The sequence below is a fragment of the Bombina bombina genome, chromosome 2 (assembly GCF_027579735.1).
Source record: "Bombina bombina isolate aBomBom1 chromosome 2, aBomBom1.pri, whole genome shotgun sequence".
Classification (NCBI taxonomy): domain Eukaryota; kingdom Metazoa; phylum Chordata; class Amphibia; order Anura; family Bombinatoridae; genus Bombina; species Bombina bombina.
In genome coordinates, this window is record NC_069500.1 from 437,643,359 (window position 1) to 437,666,595 (window position 23,237).

Below are 23,237 nucleotides of genomic sequence, written 5' to 3' on the forward strand. Positions count from 1 at the left end.
CCCTTGTTCCAACCACAAGGGTGAGGGATCTTATTAGATTTTCTCTACAGTCTGCTGTTCAGCCAACAGCAAGCTATAGTGGTCCGGTAGGTTTAGCCATCTTGTAACTGAAGTTGGGAGTTTGAATCCAGCTGTAGCTGATTTTCTCTTCACGTTCAGTGCCTAATGTATGGAGGTAATTGGTCTGTGGGTCCCAGGGACATCATCCCTTTTCTCACGTCCATTTGAGAGCTCTGCAGTTATTCATGCTCAGTCAATGGAACGGTGACCATTCAGATCTCTTTCAGAGGATAGATCTGGCTCAGCTTTAAGAGATTCTTTTTAGTGGTGGTTTCTTAGGAGTATCTGTCTCAGGGCGCATGTTTCTGGAGACGTTCCTGGGTAATTGTTACCACGGACGCCAGCCTGCTGGGATGGGGAGCAGTCTGGAACTTATTAAAGGCGCAAGGACTTTCTACTCAAGAGGAGTCTGCTCTCCCCATCAACATCTCAGAGTGGAGAGCGACTTTCAATGCTCTGAGGGCTTGTCCTCAGTTGTCCTTAGCAAGTTTATTAGGCTCCAGTCAGATACTGTCACCTCAGTGGCTTGGGGAGGAATGGAGTTCCTTAGCCATGAAGGAGGTGATTTGTTCAGTGGGCGGTAGCTCAAAATGGCTGTTTATCTGCCACCCACATTCTTGGAAGAGGATTTCCAGAGAAGACAGAATTTTCATCCCGGCGAGTGGGTTTTCCATCCGGAGGTGTTCTCCAGTTTAACCCTCACATTGGGGGGGGGGGGGGGGGGGGGGCTGGAGTTCGTTCTGATGGCGTTCTGAACGCCAAGCTTCCAAAGTACAGTTCTAGGTCAAATGATCTGCAGGCTGATCCTTTAGGGATAAATAAGAGGAGAGATCTAGATTTATTTGTATAATATTTCAATTAGATATGGCATAATTGCTGGTAATGAATAGCTTAGGATCTGCAAGTGTAACATGAGACAGTGGCTAACTGCATAAATCTTCACAACTATGATAAGTATAGACTAGGACACATAAAACTGTTCTTCTTTTCAAAGCACTCCCTTTTTTTAATTACTCATGTTTAACATCTATGTACCAAATTTATCATCTTATTTAAATGGGCTATGTACATAATATATAATCTTCTTTAAGTATATTATGTTCACATATATACTATATTAATTGACCATGTAGATAAACTCTTGGTATTTTAGATTCAGGTTGTTTAAACAAAATGTGTAATGTATCACTTTAAATTTGTGTAATTAAAAGGCAGGCCTTTGCAGGTGCACAGGTAAGCAGTGATCAAGTGCTACCTGAGCACGAAACATGTCTGCTCTGTGTGCCTGCAATTTCAACCTGGATTACAAATAGTCCTTATGGACTCTTTTTGCTTTTAAATGTCTAAATAAATATATTGTTTTATCCTTCACACTTTGGCTTTGAGCGCTTTTTTTGGTTCTCTTTTTGGATCCTGTCCTGATAGTTGATCTGGCGTTTCTTTGGGTTTTTAGTCTAGCATATCTGTTTCCTCTGTTTGCTCTCCTTCCATGAGTCATTGCTCTTATCTAACAGGAAAAAGCATTGGTTATTCTAATAGTTCCTGCATGACTTCGCAGGACCTAGTATACAGTCCTAGAGAAGATGTCATCTCTTACACCTTGGAGGTTCCCTCTGATGAAGGACCTTCTATCACAGGGTCCATTCCTTCATCCAGATCTCGTTTCTCTGAAGCCGATTGCTTGGAGATTGAACGCTTAGTCCTATCAAAGCATGTTTTTTCTGAGTCTGTCATTGTGACCCTGATTCAGGTTCAGAAGCCTAGAAAGATTTTTCATAGGGTATAGCGTATATTCTTTTATTGGTATGAATCCAAGGGCCACTCTTGGAGTCAGGTCAGGATTCCAAGGATTTTGTCCTTCATCCAGGAAGGTCTGGACAAGGATTTGTTTCACAAACGTCTGGTGGATTTGCCAGATGTTCTATCTTTTTGTCAGGCCCCAGTCAGAATCAGGCCTGTGTTTACGCATGTTGCTTCTCCTTGAAGTCTTTACCTTGTTCTTAAGGTTTTGGAGCAGGCTCTGTTGAGCCTTTGCATTCCATAGGTTTTAAGTTATTATCTTGGAAGTCTTTGTTTCTTTTTGTTATCTTTTCTCCTCTGAGAGTTTTGGAACTCTCGGCTTGAAGTGTGCCTTATCTTATTCTTCATGCTGATAAGGTGGTTCTTCGTTCGTAGTTGGGTTTTCTTCCTTAAGTAGTTTCAGATTGGAACTTGCTGTTCCTTATCTATGTCCTTATCATTCTTTATAAGGAACGTTTGTTGCACAATTTGGATGTTGTGCATGCTCTGAAATTCTTCATACAGGCGACTAAGGTTTTTCGCCAGTCCTCTGCCCTGTTTGTGTATTTCTCAGGAAACGTAGGGTCAGAAAGCTGATCTATTTAATTTATTTTGCTTATGAGACTTCTGGTTAGCAGCCTCCTGAGAGAATTACAGCTCATTCCACGAGGGCTGTTTCTTCTTTTTGGGCCTTCAACAATGCAGCTTCTGTGGAATAGATTGCAAGACTACAACTTAGTCTTCTCTGCATATTTTTTCCATATTTTGGAAATTTGATTTCTTTTGCCTTGGCTGAGTTTTCTTTTGGGACTAAGGTTCTTCAAGAGGTGGTGCCTTTAGTTTAGGTTTACCTGTCTTGTCCCTCCCTAGTCATCTGTGTCCTCTAGCTTGGGTATTGGTTTCCAACAGTAATTGATGACGTTGTGGACTAACCATATCTTAGGAAAGAAAACAAAATTTATGCTTACCTGATAAATTTATTTATTTCCGGATATGCTGAGTCCACGACCCCACCCGTTCTGTTCAGACAGTTATTTTGGCTAAACGTCAGGCACCCATTTAACACCTTTGTATTGTTCCTTTTTCCATTTCCCTTCGACCGAATGACTGGGGTTTGTGGCAAGGGAATTGATACTTCACAGCTTTGCTGTGGTGCTCTTTGCCTCCTCCTGCTGGCCAGGAGTGATATTCCCAACAGTAATTGATGACGTCGTGGACTCACCATATCCGGAAAGAAAGAAATTTATCAGATAAATAAATTTAAAAAAATAGATACATTTTTTTGTGTTTTTCTCCCATTTTCCGGCCCCCCTGTATCATGTGACAGACATCAGCCAATCACAGACTAGTATACGTATGTGAGCTTGTGCACATGCTCAGTAGGAGCTAGTGCCTAAGAAAGTGTACATATAAAAATATTGCAAAATTTGATAATGGAAGTAAATTGGAATGTGTCTTAAAATTGCATGCTCTATTTGAATCATAAAAGTTTACTTTGACTTTTGTGTCCCTTTAAGTAACATTTAAAAATAGCAGCAAATTTTATAATATTGCAAAGTATTATACTGTCACAACCCAGCTACATAATGCCACCCGGCTGACTAGATTTTCTGTGGAGCATACTGTATAGAAATGGGCCCCTTTGCTGTGTTGCAGCTCTTTGGCATTAAAGGGGACACTAAACCCAATTTTTTTTCTTTCATGATTCAGATAGAGCATGCAATTTTAATCAACTCTAATTTACTCCTATTATCAATTTTTCTTTGTTCTCTTGCTATCTTTATTTAAAAAGCAGGAATCTGATGCATAGGAGCCGGCCCATTTTTGGTTGAGAACCTGGGTTATGCTTGCTTATTGGTGGGTAAATGTAAGCCTCCAATAAGCAAGCGCTATCCATGGTGCTGAACCTAAAATGGGCTGGCTGCTAAGATTTACATTCCTACTTTTAAAATAAAGATAGCAAGAGAACGAAGAAAAATTGATAATAGGAGTAAATTAGAAAGTTACTTAAAATTGCATGCACTATCTGAATCATGAAAGAAAACAATTGGGTTCAGTGTCCCTTTAAGCATCTATTGTTTTGTGTAAAATTGTGCTTGTCACATGATCCCTAGAGAGGCCAAAAAGCAACCAAGCAAAAAAAGGAAATTTATGCTTACCTGATAAATTTATTTCTTTTTCGATAGGTTGAGTCCACGGATTTCATCCTTACTTATGGGATATCGCCTCCTTGTCAACAGGAGGAGGCAAAGAGCACCACAGCAGAGCTGTATACTGTATATAGCTCTTCCCTTCCCTCCCACTCCAGTCATTCGACCGAAGTTAGGAAGAGAAAGGAAAAGCCAAGGTGCAGAGGTGTCTGAAGTTTAACAAAAAAGTTAACAACCTGTCTCAGTAGAACAGGGCGGGCCGTGGACTCATCGTATCGAAAAAGAAATACATTTATCAGGTAAGCATACATTTCTTTTTCTATATACGATGAGTCCACGGATTTCATCCTTACTTGTGGGATACAATACCAAAGCTATAGTACACGGATGAAAGGGAGGGACAAGACAGGAAACCTAAACGGAAGGCACCACTGCTTCAAGAACTTTCCTCCCAAAAACAGCCTCAGATGAAGCAAAGGTATCAAATTTGGAAAATTTGGAAAAAGTATGACGAGACGACCAAGTAGCTGCCTTGCAGATCTGTTCAACAGAAGCATCATTTTTGAATGCCCATGAGAAAGCCACAGCCCTAGTGGAATGAGCCGTAATTCGTTCAGGAGGCTGCCGTCCAGCAGTCTCATATGCAAAGCGGATGATACTCTTCAGCCAAAAAGAAAGAGTAGTAGCTGTAGCTTTCTGACCCCTACGTTTTCCAGAAAAAACGACACAAGGAAGACGATTGACGAAAACCCTTAGTTGCTTGTAAGTAGAACTTCAAGGCACGAACTACGTCTAAAGTATGCAACAAACGTTCCTTCTTGGAAGAAGGATTAGGGCACAAGGAAGGCACAACAATCTCCTGCTTTATATTCTTGTTTGAAACAACTTTAGGAAGAAAACCAGGATTAGTACGTAAAGCCACCTTATCAGAATGGAAAATAAGATAAGGAGAATCACACTGTAATGCCGAAAGCTCAGAAACTCTTCGAGCAGAAGAAATAGCAACCAGAAATAAAACTTTCCAAGATAATAACTTAATACCAATGGAATGCATAGGTTCAAACGGAACCCCTTGAAGAACACTAAGAACTAAATTCAAACTCCAAGGAGGAGCAATAGGTCTAAATACAGGCCTGATTCTAGTCAGAGCCTGACAAAAAAATTGTACATCAGGAACCTCTGCCAGACGCTTGTGTAACAAAATAGACAAAGCAGAAATCTGTCCCTTTAAAGAACTCGCAGACAATCCCTTCTCCAATCCCTCTTGGAGAAAAGACAAAATCCTGGGAATCCGAACTCTACTCCATGAGTAGCCCTTGGATTCACACCAAAAATGATATTTACGCCATATCTTATGGTAAATCTTTCTAGTAACAGGCTTACGTGCCTGAATGAAAGTATCAATGACTGAATTAGAAAAACCTCGCTTAGATAATATTAAGGGTTCAATCTCCAAGCAGTCAGCTGCAGAGAAACTAGATTCGGATGAAGGAAGGGTCCCTGAATGAGAAGATCTTTCCTCAGTGGAAGCTTCCACGGTGGCTGAGATGACATGTCCACCAGATCGGCATACCAAATCCTGCGAGGCCACGCAGGAGCGATGAGGATCACTGATGCCCTCTCCTGTTTGACTCAAGCAATTACCCAGGGAAGAAGAGCAAACGGAGGGAATACATAAGCTAGGTTAAACGACCAAGGAACTGCCAAAGCATCTATCAACTCCGCCTGAGGGGCCCTGGACCTGGACCCGTATCTCGGAAACTTGGCATTCTGTTGAGATGCCATGAGATCCAACTCCGGCCTGCCCCATCTGAGAAGCAGGCTGGAAAATACCTCCGGATGGAGCTCCCACTCCCCCGGACGAAATGTCTGTCTGCTCAGAAAATCTGCTTCCCAATTTTCCACCCCTGGGATGTGGATTGCAGACAGACGGCAAGAGTGAGACTCCGCCCACTGTATTATCTTGGCAACTTCTGTCATCGCTAAGGAACTTCTTGTTCCTCCCTGATGATTTATGTAAGTTACCGTCGTTATGTTTTCCGACTGGAATCTGATGAATTTGGCCAAGGCCAACTGAGGCCAAGCCTGAAGCGCATTGAATATTGCTCTCAACTCTAGGATATTGATGGGAAGTAGAGACTCTGCTTGAGTCCATACACACTGAGCCCTCATAGAATTCCAGACTGCTCCCCATCCTATCAGGCTGGCATCCGTTGTCACTATCACCCATGAGGGTCTGTGGAAGCATGTCCCCTGGGATAGATGATCCAGCGACAACCACCATAGAAGAGAGTACCTTGTCCCCTGATCTAGGCTTATTTGAGGAGACAGATCTGTATAATCTCCATTCCACTGCCTGAGAATGCTCAATTGCAGCGGTCTGAGATGAAAACAAGCAAACGGAACGATGTCCATTGCCGCTACCATCAATCCAATTGCCTCCATGCACTGAGCCACTGACGGCCGAGGATTGGTCTGAAGAGCTCGGCATGTATTCAGAATCTTTAACCTTCTGACCTCTGTCAAAAAGATTTTCATGGACAGGGAGTCGATTAGAGTTCCCAGAAAACAAACCCTTGCCTGTGGAACCAACAAACTCTTTTCCAGATTCACCTTCCACCCGTGAGTTCTCAGAAAGAATAGAACAATGTCGGTATGAGACTTTGCTAGCTGATAAGACGACGCCTGGATCAGAATATCGTCCAGATAAGGCGCCACTGCAATGCCCCGTGGCCTTAGAATCGCAAGCAGAGACCCCAAAACCTTTGTGAAAATCCTGGGCGCCATGGCCAGACCGAAAGGAAGAGCCACGAACTGACAATGTTTGTTCAGAAAGGCAAACTTCAGGAACTTGTGATGATCTCTGTGGATAGGAACATGAAGATATGCATCCTTTAGATACACGTTAGTCATAAATTGACCCTCTTGGATCAAAGGAAGAATGGTACGAATGGTTTCCATCTTGAAAGATGTAACCCTGAGAAACTTGTTCAGACTTTTGAGGTCTAAAATAGGACGGAACGTTCCTTCCTTTTTGGGAACTACAAACAGATTTGAATAAAACCCCTGTCCTTGTTCCAGTAACGGAACGGGACATATTACTCCCATGGAGGAGAGGTCTTCTACACAACGTAAGAACGCCTCTCTCTTTATCTGGTCTGCAGATAATCGAGAAAGAAGAAACCTTCCTCTGGGGGAGGAATTTCTGAACTCCAACTGAGAAACATTTTCAAGTGTCCAGGGATCCTGAACATCTCTTATCCAAGCCTGGACAAAGAGAGAGAGACTGTCCCCTACTAGATCCGATCCCGGATCAGGGGCTGGCCCTTCATGCTAACTTGGTAGCAGCAGCAGGTTTCTTGGATTGTTTACTCTTGTTCCAAGACTGATTGGGTCTCCAAGTGGACTTGGGTTGTGAATAACTCCCTTCCTGCTTAGTGGAAGAGGAAGAGGGGATTCCCTTGAAATTTCAAAAGGAACAAAAATTACTTTGTCACCCTCTCTGTTTAGACTTTTTTTCATGAGGGAGGAGATATGACCCTTGCCTCCCGTGATTTCAGAAATAATTTCCATCAAGTTAGGCCCGAACAGGGTCTTTCCCTTGTAAGGAATAGCCAAAAGCTTAGACTTGGATGACATGTCCGCAGACCAAGACTTTAATCATAAAGCCGTGGGCGCTAAGATGGCAAAACCTGAACTCTTAGCCGCTAATTTAGTAATCTGCAGAGAAGCATCCATAATAAACAAATTAGCTAACTTAAGAGCTTTAATCCGATCCTGTATTTCTTCCAAAGGAGTCTCTGTTTTAAGAGACTCTTCCAGAGCATCAAACCAATAAGTGGCCGCACTGGTAATAATGCAGGCTGCCGGTTGCAAAAGGAATCCCTGGTGAACATAAATCTTCTTAAGGAGACCCTCCAACTTTTTATCCATAGGGTCCTTAAAAGCACAACTATCCTCAATAGGAATAGTAGTTCGCTTAGCCAGGGTAGAAATGGCTCCCTCTACTTTAGGGACCACCTGCCAAGAATCCCTAATAGCGTCGGCTATAGGATACATCTTTCTAAAAGCGGGTGAAGGAGAGAAGGGAATACTTGGTCTTTCCCATTCTTTCGCAATAATCTCCAAAGTCCTCTTAGGAACAGGAAAAACATCTGAATAAGACGGAACTTCTAAATATTTGTCCAACTTACTCAATTTTTCTGGAGGGACCACTATAGAGTCACAATCATCCAGAGTAACCAACACCTCCCTCAGTAATAAACGGAGGTGTTCAAGCCTAAACCTGAAAGAGACTTCAGAATCAGTCAGAGGCAAGGCACTCCCTGAATCAGAGAGTTCACTCTCAGACAAGACCTCCGTACCTTCCAACTCAGAACCCCGGGAGGGTATGTCCGAAATTTCCATCAGAGAATCAGAAGCTGCAGAGACTACACAATTGCCCCTTCTTGTACGCTTGCTGTGCGATATGGGAAAGTTAGACAATGCATCAGAAATTGTAGAAGACATTACTGCCGCTATGTCTTTTAACGTAAATGCTGTAGAAACTGGCGTAATACAAGGCACCGCCTGAGCGGGCGTTAAAGGCTGTGACACTTGGGGAGAAAGCTGCGGTATACTCTGCATTTCATCACCACCAAACAAATAGAGCATGGTACAGTTTGAATAACATCCAAATCCATGATCACAGAAAAGCAGGCAAAAAAATTGGTTTCGACTCTTTAAATATTAAAGCTAACTAAACAAAAGCCGAAACACATGGAGCTTAACCACAAAAATAGAATACTTGTCAGAGCAAGAGATTCTGAAACAATACTGTGCTTTTAAAAAATGAAAACGTTTATACAATCTTTTAGGGTTTTCAGACAATGTTAACAAATATGGAGGCGCCTACCTGCCCCCACGGTCCACCGACCACTCTTAGGCACAAGTTCCGGATCGATCCGATAACAACCAAGACCGCCTGCTTAACCCGCAACCATGCGGTCGTGGCGTCCCTGTTAAACTCCTACAGACAGTCGGCACTTCCGGAAGTGATCAAAGTACTGCGCGGTTATTTTCCAGCCCCAGCGCGCCAAGGGAAGCCCCGCCCATCGTGGGCGTCATCTAAGAAACACGCCGTCGACTGCACTAACAGAGATGTTTGCAGCGCAGTAAAGTTCTAACTTAGTGCCACAAAAAACACCATGAACTGGAATCTCCGGTAGACATCCCCAGCGTCAGCCAGTACAAATAGCCAGAAAACAGTAGAGTGTGTTTGACTTGAGCCTTTACAATAAACACAAAGCCCAGTACAAATAGCCCATTATAAGTGCAGCAATTATAACTATAGAGTTGGTTAACATAGCCACATGAGAACCCACACTCTGTTAACAAGGAGAACCTTTTATCCCCAACAGAAAAAGTACAGCCATATCTGAGATATCAAGTCTGCCCAGAAAATAAAGACTGCACTTACCTCTATGCTGAGCGACAGCATGGCACATCCACAGGACCAAGAGGTCTTCTCCCTCCTTTCATTCTGTGGACAAAAAGGGCCTTAGTTACAAACTGCTAAGACCATCAAAATTGAAGGGCAGCACAAGTATGGGAGGCGCAGTGAGGGTAAAACCCCACCAGTTCCCATTGCTTTAAATCCACCTGTAGCTCTACTCTAGAGGCTGACAAGGAATACAGCTACATCCTTAGAAAAATAGCACTCTTGGTACCATTTTAAAAATAATAAACTTTTGATTGAAGAATCTAAACTAACACCTTACTTTACCTCTTCCTATCACTAACACAGGCAAAGAGAATGACTAGAGTGGGAGGAAAGGGAAGAGCTATATATACAGCTCTGCTGTGGTGCTCTATGCCTCCTCCTGCTGACCAGGAGGCGATATCCCACAAGTAGGGATGAAATCCGTGGACTCATTGTATATAGAAAAAGAAATCTGTTTAATGTCCATTTAAGAATTAAGCATGCTGCACCCTGGAGTTCCGCGCAAATGCATTATCAAAAAGTTTTTAGCCAGTTCTTATTACATAACATATGTCACTAGGTTTATTCTCTCTTAGGCCCTCTACTCTCATGAAAAAGTCAAGATGGAAGGTACAATTTCTCAGCAAACCAAGTTAATCGATTTCTTACAAGCTAAAATGGATCAGCCGTCAAAGAAGAAAAAGGTACAAAATGTGAGAAATGATCACTTTTGATTATTTATTACCATATTTTTTGTCAAATGCATAATCCATGTCACCAATTTATAATTACCCTAGTATAGTTTACTGTATTATTAAATTATTTTATATATATATATATATATATATATATATATATATATACATATATATACACACCAGTATGTATATGTGTATATATATATATATATATATATATATATATAAAATGTTTTTTTCTCATTATAATTTACCACTATAGAACAAGATGTAAAATATTGGTTATTTATATACAGTATATATATATATATATATATATATAGATAGATAGATAGATAGATAGATAATTATATCATGTCTTGTTTTTACTAAAATGGTTTGAATTTCTTTAAAAAAAAATATTTTTTCTTGGAATTGGACCGCAGAGCATTGGATTATTCACTGAGAGAAATGTCCGCTCCTCCAGTAATGAAGACAAGAAGTCTGACTCTCTAAATTCAGCTACAGGAGTTTGTTTGTTTTGTTGTTGGTGTTGATGTTGTCTTCTTAAAAACAATTCCCTGTAATACCAACGATAATTTTGTGTCCATCTAATTATTAATTCATCTAGTGATTCATAACTTTTATCATTAATGTGCTATGTTTGAGAAAATGTCACTGTGTATTAAATTTGAACCACTTGGGTAAAACTTTTGTATTAACAGTCCGGAACAGAATGTTAAGAGTTAGATGTGTTGTCTTGTGTATATATTTGTAATCTTACTAAACAAGCAAAGGCCTTTTTTAATAGTACAGTTTTGCATTTGATAAACGTATATATTTCTCCAACATAGGTGTGTCCGGTCCACGGCGTCATCCTTACTTGTGGGATATTCTCTTCCCCAACAGGAAATGGCAAAGAGCCCAGCAAAGCTGGTCACATGATCCCTCCTAGGCTCCGCCTACCCCAGTCATTCTCTTTGCCGTTGTACAGGCAACATCTCCACGGAGATGGCTTAGAGTTTTTTAGTGTTTAACTGTAGTTTTTCATTATTCAATCAAGAGTTTGTTATTTTAAAATAGTGCTGGTACGTACTATTTACTCAGAAACAGAAAAGAGATGAAGAATTCTGTTTGTATGAGGAAAATGATTTTAGCAACCGTAACTAAAATCCATGGCTGTTCCACACAGGACTGTTGAGAGCAATTAACTTCAGTTGGGGGAACAGTTTGCAGTCTCTTGCTGCTTGAGGTATGACACATTCTAACAAGACGATGTAATGCTGGAAGCTGTCATTTTCCCTATGGGATCCGGTAAGCCATGTTTATTACGATTGTAAATAAGGGCTTCACAAGGGCTTATTTAAACTGTAGACTTTTTTTGGGCTAAATCGATTGATATTAACACTTATTTAGCCTTGAGGAATCATTTATTCTGGGTATTTTGATTTAATAATATCGGCAGGCACTGTTTTAGACACCTTATTCTTTAGGGGCTTTCCCAAAGCATAGGCAGAGTCTCATTTTCGCGCCGGTGTTGCGCACTTGTTTTTGAGAGGCATGGCATGCAGTCGCATGTGAGAGGAGCTCTGATACTTATAAAAGACTTCTGAAGGCGTCATTTGGTATCGTATTCCCCTTTGGGTTTGGTTGGGTCTCAGCAAAGCAGATACCAGGGACTGTAAAGGGGTTTAAAGCTTAAAACGGCTCCGGTTCCGTTATTTTAAGGGTTAAAGCTTCCAAAATTGGTGTGCAATATTTTCAAGGCTTTAAGACGCTGTGGTGAAAATTTGGTGAATTTTGAACAATTCCTTCATGTTTTTTCGCAATTGCAGTAATAAAGTGTGTTCAGTTTAAAATTTAAAGTGACAGTAACGGTTTTATTTTAAAACGTTTTTTGTACTTTCTGATCAAGTTTATGCCTGTTTAACATGTCTGAACTACCAGATAGACTGTGTTCTGAATGTGGGGAAGCCAGAATTCCTATTCATTTAAATAAATGTGATTTATGTGATAATGACAATGATGCCCAAGATGATTCCTCAAGTGAGGGGAGTAAGCATGGTACTGCATCATTCCCTCCTTCGTCTACACGAGTCTTGCCCACTCAGGAGGCCCCTAGTACATCTAGCGCGCCAATACTCCTTACTATGCAACAATTAACGGCTGTAATGGATAATTCTGTCAAAAACATTTTAGCCAAAATGAACCCTTGTCAGCGTTAGCGTGGCTGCTCTGTTTTAGTTACTGAAGAGCATGACGACGCTGATATTAATATCTCTGAATGGCCCCTAACCCAATCTGAGGGGGCCAGGGAGGTTTTGTCTGAGGGAGAAATTACTGATTTAGGGAACATTTCTCAGCAGGCTGAATCTGATGTGATTACATTTAAATTTAAATTGGAACATCTCCGCATTTTGCTTAAGGAGGTATTATCCACTCTGGATGATTGTGAAAATTTAGTCATCCCAGAGAAACTATGTAAAATGGACAAGTTCCTAGAGGTGCCGGGGCTCCCAGAAGCTTTTCCTATACCCAAGCGGGTGGCGGACATTGTTAATAAAGAATGGGAAAGGCCCGGTATTCCTTTCGTCCCTCCCCCCATATTTAAAAAATTGTTTCCTATGGTCGACCCCAGAAAGGACTTATGGCAGTCAGTCCCCAAGGTCGAGGGAGCGGTTTCTACTTTAAACAAACGCACCACTATTCCCATAGAGGATAGTTGTGCTTTCAAAGATCCTATGGATAAAAAATTAGAAGGTTTGCTTAAAAAGATGTTTGTTCAGCAGGGTTACCTTCTACAACCCATTTCATGCATTGTCCCTGTCACTACAGCCGCATATTTCTGGTTTGATGAACTGCTTAAGGTGCTCGATAGTGACTCTCCTCCTTATGAGGAGATTATGGACAGAATCAATGCTCTCAAATTGGCTAATTCTTTCACTCTAGACGCCTCTTTGCAATTGGCTAAGTTAGCGGCTAAGAACTCTGGGTTTGCTATTGTGGCGCGCAGAGCGCTTTGGTTGAAATCTTGGTCGGCTGATGCGTCTTCCAAGAACAAGCTACTAAACATTCCTTTCAAGGGGAAAACGCTGTTTGGTCCTGACTTGAAAGAGATTATCTCTGATATCACTGGGGGTAAGGGCCACGCCCTTCCTCAGGATCGGCCCTTCAAGGCAAAAAATAGACCTAATTTTCGTCCCTTTCGTAAAAACGGACCAGCCCAAGGTGTTACGTCCTCTAAGCAAGAGGGTAATACTTCTCAGGCCAAGCCAGCTTGGAGACCAATGCAAGGCTGGAACAAGGGAAAGCAGGCCAAGAAACCTGCCACTGCTACCAAGACAGCATGAAATATTGGCCCCCGATCCGGGACCGGATCTGGTGGGGGGCAGACTCTCTCTCTTCGCTCAGGCTTGGGCAAGAGATGTTCTGGATCCTTGGGCGCTAGAAATAGTCTCCCAGGGTTATCTTCTGGAATTCAAGGGACTTCCCCCAAGGGGGAGGTTCCACAAGTCGCAGTTGTCTTCAGACCACATAAAAAGACAGGCGTTCTTACATTGTGTAGAAGACCTGTTAAAAATGGGAGTGATTCATCCTGTTCCATTAAGAGAACAAGGGATGGGGTTCTACTCCAATCTGTTCATAGTTCCCAAAAAAGAGGGAACGTTCAGACCAATCCTAGATCTCAAGATCTTAAACAAATTTCTCAAGGTCCCATCGTTCAAGATGGAAACCATTCGAACTATCCTTCCTTCCATCCAGGAAGGTCAATTTATGACCACGGTGGATTTAAAGGATGCGTATCTACATATTCCTATCCACAAGGAACATCATCGGTTCCTAAGGTTTGCATTCCTGGACAAACATTACCAGTTCGTGGCGCTTCCTTTCGGATTAGCCACGGCTCCAAGGATTTTCACAAAGGTACTAGGGTCCCTTCTAGCGGTGCTAAGACCAAGGGGCATTGCAGTAGTACCTTACCTGGACGACATTCTGATTCAAGCGTCGTCCCTTCCTCAAGCAAAGGCTCACACGGACATTGTCCTGGCCTTTCTCAGATCTCACGGCTGGAAAGTGAACGTGGAAAAGAGTTCTCTATCCCCGTCAACAAGGGTTCCCTTCTTGGGAACAATTATAGACTCCTTAGAAATGAGGATCTTTCTAACAGAGGCCAGAAAAACAAAGCTTCTGGACTCTTGTCGGATACTTCATTCCGTTCCTCTTCCTTCCATAGCTCAGTGCATGGAAGTGATCGGGTTGATGGTGGCGGCGATGGACATAGTTCCTTTTGCGCGCATTCATCTAAGACCATTACAACTGTGCATGCTCAGTCAGTGGAATGGGGACTATACAGACTTGTCTCCGAAGATACAAGTAAATCAGAGGACCAGAGACTCACTCCGTTGGTGGCTGTCCCTGGACAATCTGTCTCAAGGGATGATGTTCCACAGACCAGAGTGGGTCATTGTCACGACCGACGCCAGTCTGATAGGCTGGGGCGCGGTCTGGGGATCCCTGAAAGCTCAGGGTCTTTGGTCTCGGGAAGAATCTCTTCTACCGATAAATATTCTGGAACTGAGAGCGATATTCAATGCGCTCCAGGCCTGGCCCCAGCTTGCGAGGACCAGGTTCATACGGTTTCAATCAGACAACATGACGACTGTTGCGTACATCAACCATCAGGGGGGAACAAGGAGTTCCCTAGCGATGGAAGAAGTAACCAAAATTATTCTTTGGGCGGAGTCTCACTCCTGCCACCTGTCTGCTATCCACATCCCAGGAGTGGAAAATTGGGAAGCGGATTTTCTGAGTCGTCAGACATTGCATCCGGGGGAGTGGGAACTCCATCCGGAAATCTTTGCCCAAGTCACTCACCTGTGGGGCATTCCAGACATGGATCTGATGGCCTCTCGTCAGAACTTCAAAGTTCCTTGCTAAGGGGCCAGATCCAGGGATCCCAAGGCGGCTCTAGTGGATGCACTAGTAGCACCTTGGACCTTCAAACTAGCTTATGTGTTCCCGCCATTTCCTCTCATCCCCAGGCTGATAGCCAGGATCAAGCAGGAGAGGGCGTCGGCGATCTTGATAGCTCCTGCGTGGCCACGCAGGACTTGGTATGCAGATCTGGTGAATATGTCATCGGCTCCACCTTGGAAGCTACCTTTGAGACGAGACCTTCTTGTTCAGGGTCCGTTCGAACATCCGAATCTGGTTTCACTCCAGCTGACTGCTTGGAGATTGAACGCTTGATTTTATCGAAGCGAGGATTCTCAGATTCTATGATCGATACTCTTGTTCAGGCCAGAAAGCCTGTGACTAGAAAGATTTACCACAAAATTTGGAAAAAATATATCTGTTGGTGTGAATCTAAAGGATTCCCTTGGGACAAGGTTAAGATTCCTAGGATTCTATCCTTCCTTCAAGAAGGATTGGAAAAAGGATTATCTGCAAGTTCCCTGAAGGGACAGATTTCTGCCTTGTCGGTATTACTTCACAAAAAGCTGGCAGCTGTGCCAGATGTTCAAGCCTTTGTTCAGGCTCTGGTTAGAATCAAGCCTGTTTACAAACCTTTGACTCCTCCTTGGAGTCTCAATTTAGTTCTTTCAGTTCTTCAGGGGGTTCCGTTTGAACCCTTACATTCCGTTGATATTAAGTTATTATCTTGGAAAGTTTTGTTTTTAGTTGCGATTTCTTCTGCTAGAAGAGTCTCAGAATTATCTGCTCTGCAGTGTTCTCCTCCTTATCTGGTGTTCCATGCAGATAAGGTGGTTTTACGTACTAAACCTGGTTTTCTTCCAAAAGTTGTTTCTAACAAAAACATTAACCAGGAGATTATCGTACCTTCTCTGTGTCCAAAACCAGTTTCAAAGAAGGAACGTTTGTTGCACAATTTGGATGTTGTTCGCGCTCTAAAATTCTATTTAGATGCTACAAAGGATTTTAGACAAACATCTTCCTTGTTTGTTGTTTATTCAGGTAAAAGGAGAGGTCAAAAAGCAACTTCTACCTCTCTCTCTTTTTGGATTAAAAGCATCATCAGATTGGCTTACGAGACTGCCGGACGGCAGCCTCCCGAAAGAATCACAGCTCATTCCACTAGGGCTGTGGCTTCCACATGGGCCTTCAAGAACGAGGCTTCTGTTGATCAGATATGTAGGGCAGCGACTTGGTCTTCACTGCACACTTTTACCAAATTTTACAAGTTTGATACTTTTGCTTCTTCTGAGGCTATTTTTGGGAGAAAGGTTTTGCAAGCCGTGGTGCCTTCCATTTAGGTGACCTGATTTGCTCCCTCCCTTCATCCGTGTCCTAAAGCTTTGGTATTGGTTCCCACAAGTAAGGATGACGCCGTGGACCGGACACACCTATGTTGGAGAAAACAGAATTTATGTTTACCTGATAAATTTCTTTCTCCAACGGTGTGTCCGGTCCACGGCCCGCCCTGGTTTTTTTTTTTAATCAGGTCTGATATTTTATTTTCTTTAACTACAGTCACCACGGTACCATATGGTTTCTCCTATGCAAATATTCCTCCTTAACGTCGGTCGAATGACTGGGGTAGGCGGAGCCTAGGAGGGATCATGTGACCAGCTTTGCTGGGCTCTTTGCCATTTCCTGTTGGGGAAGAGAATATCCCACAAGTAAGGATGACGCCGTGGACCGGACACACCGTTGGAGAAAGAAATTTATCAGGTAAACATAAATTCTGTTTTTACTGGTTTGGATTTTCAGAGTTTGTTTGGCAGACGTAGGGATGACCCCAATCAGAATTCTCAACAAATCCCTTTGCAGTACAATGAGTTAAAGGTAGCTCTGGATAAAGAGAAGGCCAGAACTGCAGAACTAGAAGAGGTTCTTCAGAAGACAAGAATTGAACTCCGCTCTGCAAGAGAGGAAGGTAGAAGTGATGTTTAATTATGTGCTATTGTAACATTAACTTGTGAAATACTTGAAAATAACCATTGTCTTTTCTTTCTAATGACACAGTGAGTCCACGGATCATCATAATTACTATTGGGAATATCACTCCTGATCAGCAGGAGGAGGCAAAGAGCACCACAGCAAAGCTGTTAAATACCACTCCCCTTACCCACAACCCCAAGTCATTCTCTTTGCTTGTATCAGGATAGTTCCTGTTCCAGTTCAGGAGCAGGGACTAGGTTTCTATTCCAATCTGTTCATTGTTCCAAAACAGGAGGGAACTTTCAGACCCATCCTGGATCTCAAGTGTGTAAACAAGTTTCTCAGAGTTCCGTCTTTCAAAATGGAGACTATTCGGTCAATTCTTGCTCTGGTTCAAGAGGGTCAATTCATGACTACAGTAGATCTGAAGGATGCGTATCTGCATATTCCCATCCACAAGGATCATCACAAGTTTCTGAGATTTGCTTTTCTAGACAAACATTTTCAGTTTGTGGCTCTCCCCTTTGGTATTGCAACAGCTCCCAGGGTGTTTTCAAAGGTTCTGGGTGCGTTGCTGGCAGTTCTCAGATTGCAGGGAGTTGCGGTAGCTCATTATATGGACAGCATTCTAGTTCAGGCGCCATTTTTTCAACTAGCAAATTCCCACACGGAGTTGTTGTTATCTTTTCTGCGCTCCCACGGTTGGAAGGTGAATTTAGGAAAAAGTTCCTTGGTTCCGGCTACAAGCGTGGTATTTTTGGGAACCGTTATAGACTCTCTGGAAATGAAGATCTTTTTGACAGAGGCAAGAAAGTAAAAAATGTTCAATTCATGTCTGGCTCTTCAGTCATCTCCTCAGCCATCAGTGGCTCAGTGTATGGAGGTTATTGGTCTGATGGTTTCGGTCATGGACATTATTCCGTTTGCCCGGTTTCATCTCAGACCTCTGCAGTTATGCATGCTGAGACAGTGGAACAGGGATTATATGGATCTGTCTCCAAAGATTGTTTTAGATCAGGCGGCAAGAGATTCTCTTCCGTGGTGGTTGTCTCAGGGTCGTCTCTCCCAGGGAACATGTTTTCGCAGTCCTACCTGGGTGATTGTGACCACGGATGCCAGTCTGCTAGGTTGGGGAGCTTTCTGGGGTTCTCTGAAGGCTCAGGGTCTGTGGACTCAGGAGGAATTGGTTCTTCCTATAAATGTCCTTGAACTGAGGGCAATATTCAATGCTCTTCTAGCTTGGCCTCAATTGGCTTCAACCCAGTTTATCAGATTTCAGTCAGACAATATAACGTCCGTGGCTTACATCAATCATCAGGGGGGAATTCATAGTTCCTTGGCGATGAAGGAGGTAGCCAGGATTATTCAGTGGGCAGAGGCTCACAATTGCTGTCTGTCTGCGATTCACATTTCAAGGGTGGACAATTGGGAAGCAGATTTTCTGAGCAGACAGTCTTTTCACCGGGGAAGTGGGAACTTCATCCGGAAGTGTTTTCCAGTTTGATTCTCGTGTGGGTTCTTCCGGAATTGGATCTTATGGCATCTCGTCACAATGCCAAGCTTCTGAAGTACGGTTCGAGGTCAATGGATCCTCAAGCTGTTCTAATAGATACTCTGGCAGTTCCCTGGAAGTTCAGCCTGGCATATGTGTTTACTCTGTTTGCCCTTCTTCCTCGGGTCATTGTTCGGATCAGACAAGAGAGGGTGTCAGTGATTCTCATTGCGCCGGCTTGGCCTCGCAGGATCTGGTATGCAGATCTGGTGGAAATGTCATTGTCTCCACCGTGGAGTCTTCCATTGCTGAAGGACCTTCTACTTCAGGGTCCCTTCCTTCATCCAAATCTCGTTTCTCTGAAGCTGACTGCTTGTAGATTGAACGCTTGATTCTTTCTAAGCATGGCTTTTCTGAGTTGGTTGTTGAGACTACGATTCAGGCGCGTAAGCCTGTGACTAGAAAGATTTATTACAAGATAAAGCGTAAATATCTGTATTGGTGTGAATCTAAGGGCTTCTCTTGGAGTAGAGTTAGGATTCCTAGAATTTTGTCTTTTCTCAAGGAGAGTCTGGAGAAAGGTTTGTCTGCTAGTAGTACCCTGAAGGGTCAAATTTCTGCTTTATCTATTTTTTTACATAAACGCCTGGCGGATGTGCCGGATGTTCAGTCTTTTTGTCAGGCCTTGGTTAGAATTCGGCCTATGTGTAAGTTTGCGACTCCTCCTTGAAGTCTTAATTTAGTTCTCAGAGTTCTTCAACAGGCTCCGTTTAAGCCTATGCATTCTTTGGATATTTAGTTGTTAACCTGGAAGGTTTTGTTTTTGGTTGCTATTTCTTCGGCTCGAAGAGTTTCGGAGCTCTCTGCGTTGCAATATGAGTCTACTTTGTACTGCATTAGGTTTTCTTCCCAAGGTTGTTTCTGATAAGAATATTAATCAGGAAATGGTGGTTCCTTCTTTGTGTCCTAATCCTTCTCATAAAGAATATTTGTTGCACAATCTGGATATAGTTCGTGAATTTAAATATTCTTTGCAGGCGACTAAGGATTTTTGCCAGTCTTCTTCCTTATTTGTTGTTTTTTCTGGGAAACCTAAAGGTCAGAAAGCTACGGCTACTTCTCTTTCTTGTTGGTTGAGGAGTGTTATTCGCTTGAGACTGCTGGTCAGCGGCCTCCTGAGAAAATCATGGCTCATTCCACAAGGGCTGTTTCTTCTAGTTGGGCTTTCAAAAATGGTGCTTCAAGGCTGCCACTTGGTCATCTTTACACACTTTTTTCAAAATTTTACAAATTTGATACTTTTGCTTCTGCGGAGGCTGTTTTTGGGAGAAAGGTTCTTCAAGGAGTGGTGCCTTCTGTTTAGGCTAACTGCCTGGTCCCTCCCTTATTATCCGTGTCCTCTAGCTTGGGTATTGATTCCCAATAGTAATTATGATGATCCGTGGACTGACCGTGTCATTAGAAAGAAAATTTAATTTATGCTTACCTGATTTGTTTCTTTCTTGACACAGTGAGTCCACGGCCCGCCCTGTATTTTCAGACAGTTTCTTTTTACATAAACCTCAGGCACCTCTGCACCTTTATATTACTTCCTTTCTGCTTTCCCTTTGGTCAAATGACTGGGGGTTGTGGGTAAGGGGAGTGGTATTTAACAGCTTTGCTGTGGTGCTCTTTGCCTCCTCCTGCTGATCAGGAGTGATATTCCCAATAGTAATTATGATGATCCGTGGACTCACCGTGTCAAGAAAGAAAGAAATTTATCGGGTAAGCATAAATTTCATTTAATTTTTTTTTTTTTATTTTTTTTTTAAAGCTGCTCATCTGAAGGTATCAGATCATCCGCTTCCATCTACCCCTGGAACTGCAAGACAGCAGATTATAATGTCTGCTTTAGTCAGGTCACCTGAGCACCAACCTAATCCCGTTGGCCTTCTTGCTCCTCAGTCTAGTAGAAGGAAAGAATCCTCTGTTCCTGAGGGTGAGAATAATTAGTGTACATTTACATTGTTTCTAATATTCATGCAAAGGATGTTAATGTTTCTCAAGTGATATTCTAACATATAAACTATTGAATTTCTTTCTAATATTTGTTCATATTGATTTTATTATATTAGAGTGCTGATATTTTTCTTCATTTTGTGCAGGAAAAGGCTTCTGTAGATATATACATACTTTCTTGTTTCTTAAAAATAAAAAAGTAGATTTATAAATGTTTTTACTCCACTCAGAGTACAGTCGGCGTCTTAAAGAAAGAATGCATCATAATATTCCTCACAGATTTAGCGTTGGTCTTACTATGAGAGCAGCAAAATGTTCTGTGTGTTTGGATACCATACACTTTGGACGCCAAGGAGCAAAATGCTTAGGTAAGAACCATCTTATTTTGAGTCACATAAAGGATAAAAAAAATATAAAAACTGGTACTTTCTAAGAGCAGCTGTCTCGGTTTGTACACACACCTAGCACTTTACTGAGCAGAGTTGTTAATGTGAATTTCTGTTTGTTTTTCTATAAGAATGTCAGGTCATGTGTCACCCAAAGTGTTCCTCCTGCCTCCCAGCTACATGTGGCCTCCCTGCAGAATATGCTACACATTTTACTGAAGCCTTTTGTAGAGAGAAAATGAATTCGCCTGGAATGCAGATGAAGGAAGCGAGTAGCTCTGTGCGCCTGGAAGGATGGATGAAGATTCCAAGGTATTAATATGTATTTCATGCATTAGGCAGTCAAGGGTGTCTGTAGCCTAAATCTTTTTATTTTAAAAAAAACTGTTTCTAGGTGGCACAAGCTATCGAAGCAAAAAAATAGAACAAATTTATGAGTTGGATGCCCAGAACATGACTTCCCAGATTAAGCAATCAAATATACGAAATTAAAAAAACCCTGTAAATTAAAAAAGAAACTGAAGTTACAAAAAATCACTGCACACCCAAATTTTTCATAGTCATTAGCTACTTATGTTAAAAATAAAAAATGAGTGGGTGTTCCCGACCCCTATTAAAATGAGTGCACTAGCATCAGTTCATGTTAGCAAAACAGACTTTGCGGACCAACTGGAATCGACGGTTTCGAAAGTGATCCATGTCTTACCACGTTCTGCTAAGTGCAAGCGTAGGGTGTATCATGGCGGCCTGGCCCAGGGTTTGTTTACGCCGATGGAAGATCCAGAGGCTCTATACGATGACGAGGCCCACTCCGACTCTTCGGAGGAGGCACCTTCTGGGTCAGAGGCCGTGTCATCTAAACCTCCGGATGCGGAGGAGCCTGGTTATAGGTTTAGGATGGAGAATTTGCACTTTCTGCTACAGCAGGTGCTTGCTACTCTGTATGTTCTGGAATCTAATATCCCGGAGGAACCTGCGATTCCTAAGCTTGACAAGGTATACGAGGACAGGGTAGTACCTCATACGTTCCCGGTTCCCATTAAGATGGCAAATATTATTAAGAACGAATGGGAGCGATTAGGTTCGTCCTTTTCCCCTTCTTCGTCTTTTAAAAAACTGTTCCTCGTTCCGGACTCTCAGCTTGAGCTGTGGGGAACCATACCTAAGGTGGATGGGGCTATCTCTACGCTCGCGAAGCTTACCACTATTCCCCTTGAGGATAGTTCGTCGTTGAAGGAGCCCATGGATAAAAAGCTGGAAAACATGTTGAGAAAGATGTTTCAGCACACAGAGTTTGTTTTTCAGCCAGCAGCGGCGGGCGCTGGAGCTGCGACATATTGTTGTGAATCCCTGTGTGAAATGGTCGAGGGGGAGACCTCCGTCGACGAGATACAGGAGAAGATTAAGGCGCTGAAGGTCGCCAATTCTTTCATCTGTGATGCCAATATGCAAATTATTCGCCTGAATGCTCAGGTTTTTCTATTTTAGCGAGCAGAGCTCTGTGGCTAAAATCTTGGTCTGCGGTCATGACCTCTAAGTCGAGACTGTTGTCCCTGCCTTTTCAAGGGAAGATCCTATTCGGTCTAGGGTTGTATTTGATCATATCCACGGTTACGGGAGGCAAGGGAGCTTTCCTACCGCAGGATAAGAAGGCTAAGCCTAAGGGATCTACTTTTCGCCGAGACAAAATCGGCATGAAGGGGCGGCCCCCGACCGGTTTCCCGATCACGTAGGGGGCAGATTATCTCTATTCTCAGACGCATGGTTGCAGGATGTTCAGGACCCTTGGGTTCTAGAAGTTGTCTCCCAGGGTTACAGGATAGGGTTCAGATCCCATCCGCCCGAGGGCAGATTCCTCCTGTCAAACCTGTCTTCAAGACCTGGGTTATCGTACCAGTACCCCTAGCAGAAAGGGGTCTAGGGTACTATTCCAACCTTTTTTGTGGTTCCAAAGAAGGAGGGCACGTTCCGCCCGATTCTGAATTTAAAGTTTTCCATCGTTCAAAATGGAAACTATCAGATCTATCCTGCCTCTAATTCAAGAGTCACAGTTCATGACAAATGTAGACTTGAAGGACGATTACCTTCATGTGCCAATTCACAGGGACCACTTCAGGTTCCTAAGATTTGCGTTTCTGGATCAACACTTCCAATTTGTGGCCCTTTCTTTTGGTCTGGCAACGGCCCGGAGAGCCTTCACTAAGGTTCTGGGGGCGCTGCTTGCAGTGGCCAGATCCAGGAGCATTGCGGTGGCACCTTACCTGGACGACATCCTAGTTTAGGTGCCGTCGCTCAGGCTCGCAGAGGATCATTCGAGGGCTCTTCTTCTGA

The 23,237-nt window shown here is 42.8% G+C and overlaps 1 protein-coding gene across 1 annotated transcript in view; it reads left to right on the forward strand.

Moving 5' to 3' along the window:
* Positions 1-23,237, forward strand: part of CIT (citron rho-interacting serine/threonine kinase) — an 839,833-nt gene that overhangs the window by 692,022 nt on the left and 124,574 nt on the right. The window contains exons 31-35 of the mRNA XM_053702064.1: positions 10,047-10,154; positions 16,860-17,025; positions 20,336-20,500; positions 20,751-20,888; positions 21,038-21,218. Coding sequence (XP_053558039.1) covers positions 10,047-10,154; positions 16,860-17,025; positions 20,336-20,500; positions 20,751-20,888; positions 21,038-21,218 — 758 coding nt within the window. The remainder of the gene's footprint in view (positions 1-10,046; positions 10,155-16,859; positions 17,026-20,335; positions 20,501-20,750; positions 20,889-21,037; positions 21,219-23,237) is intronic.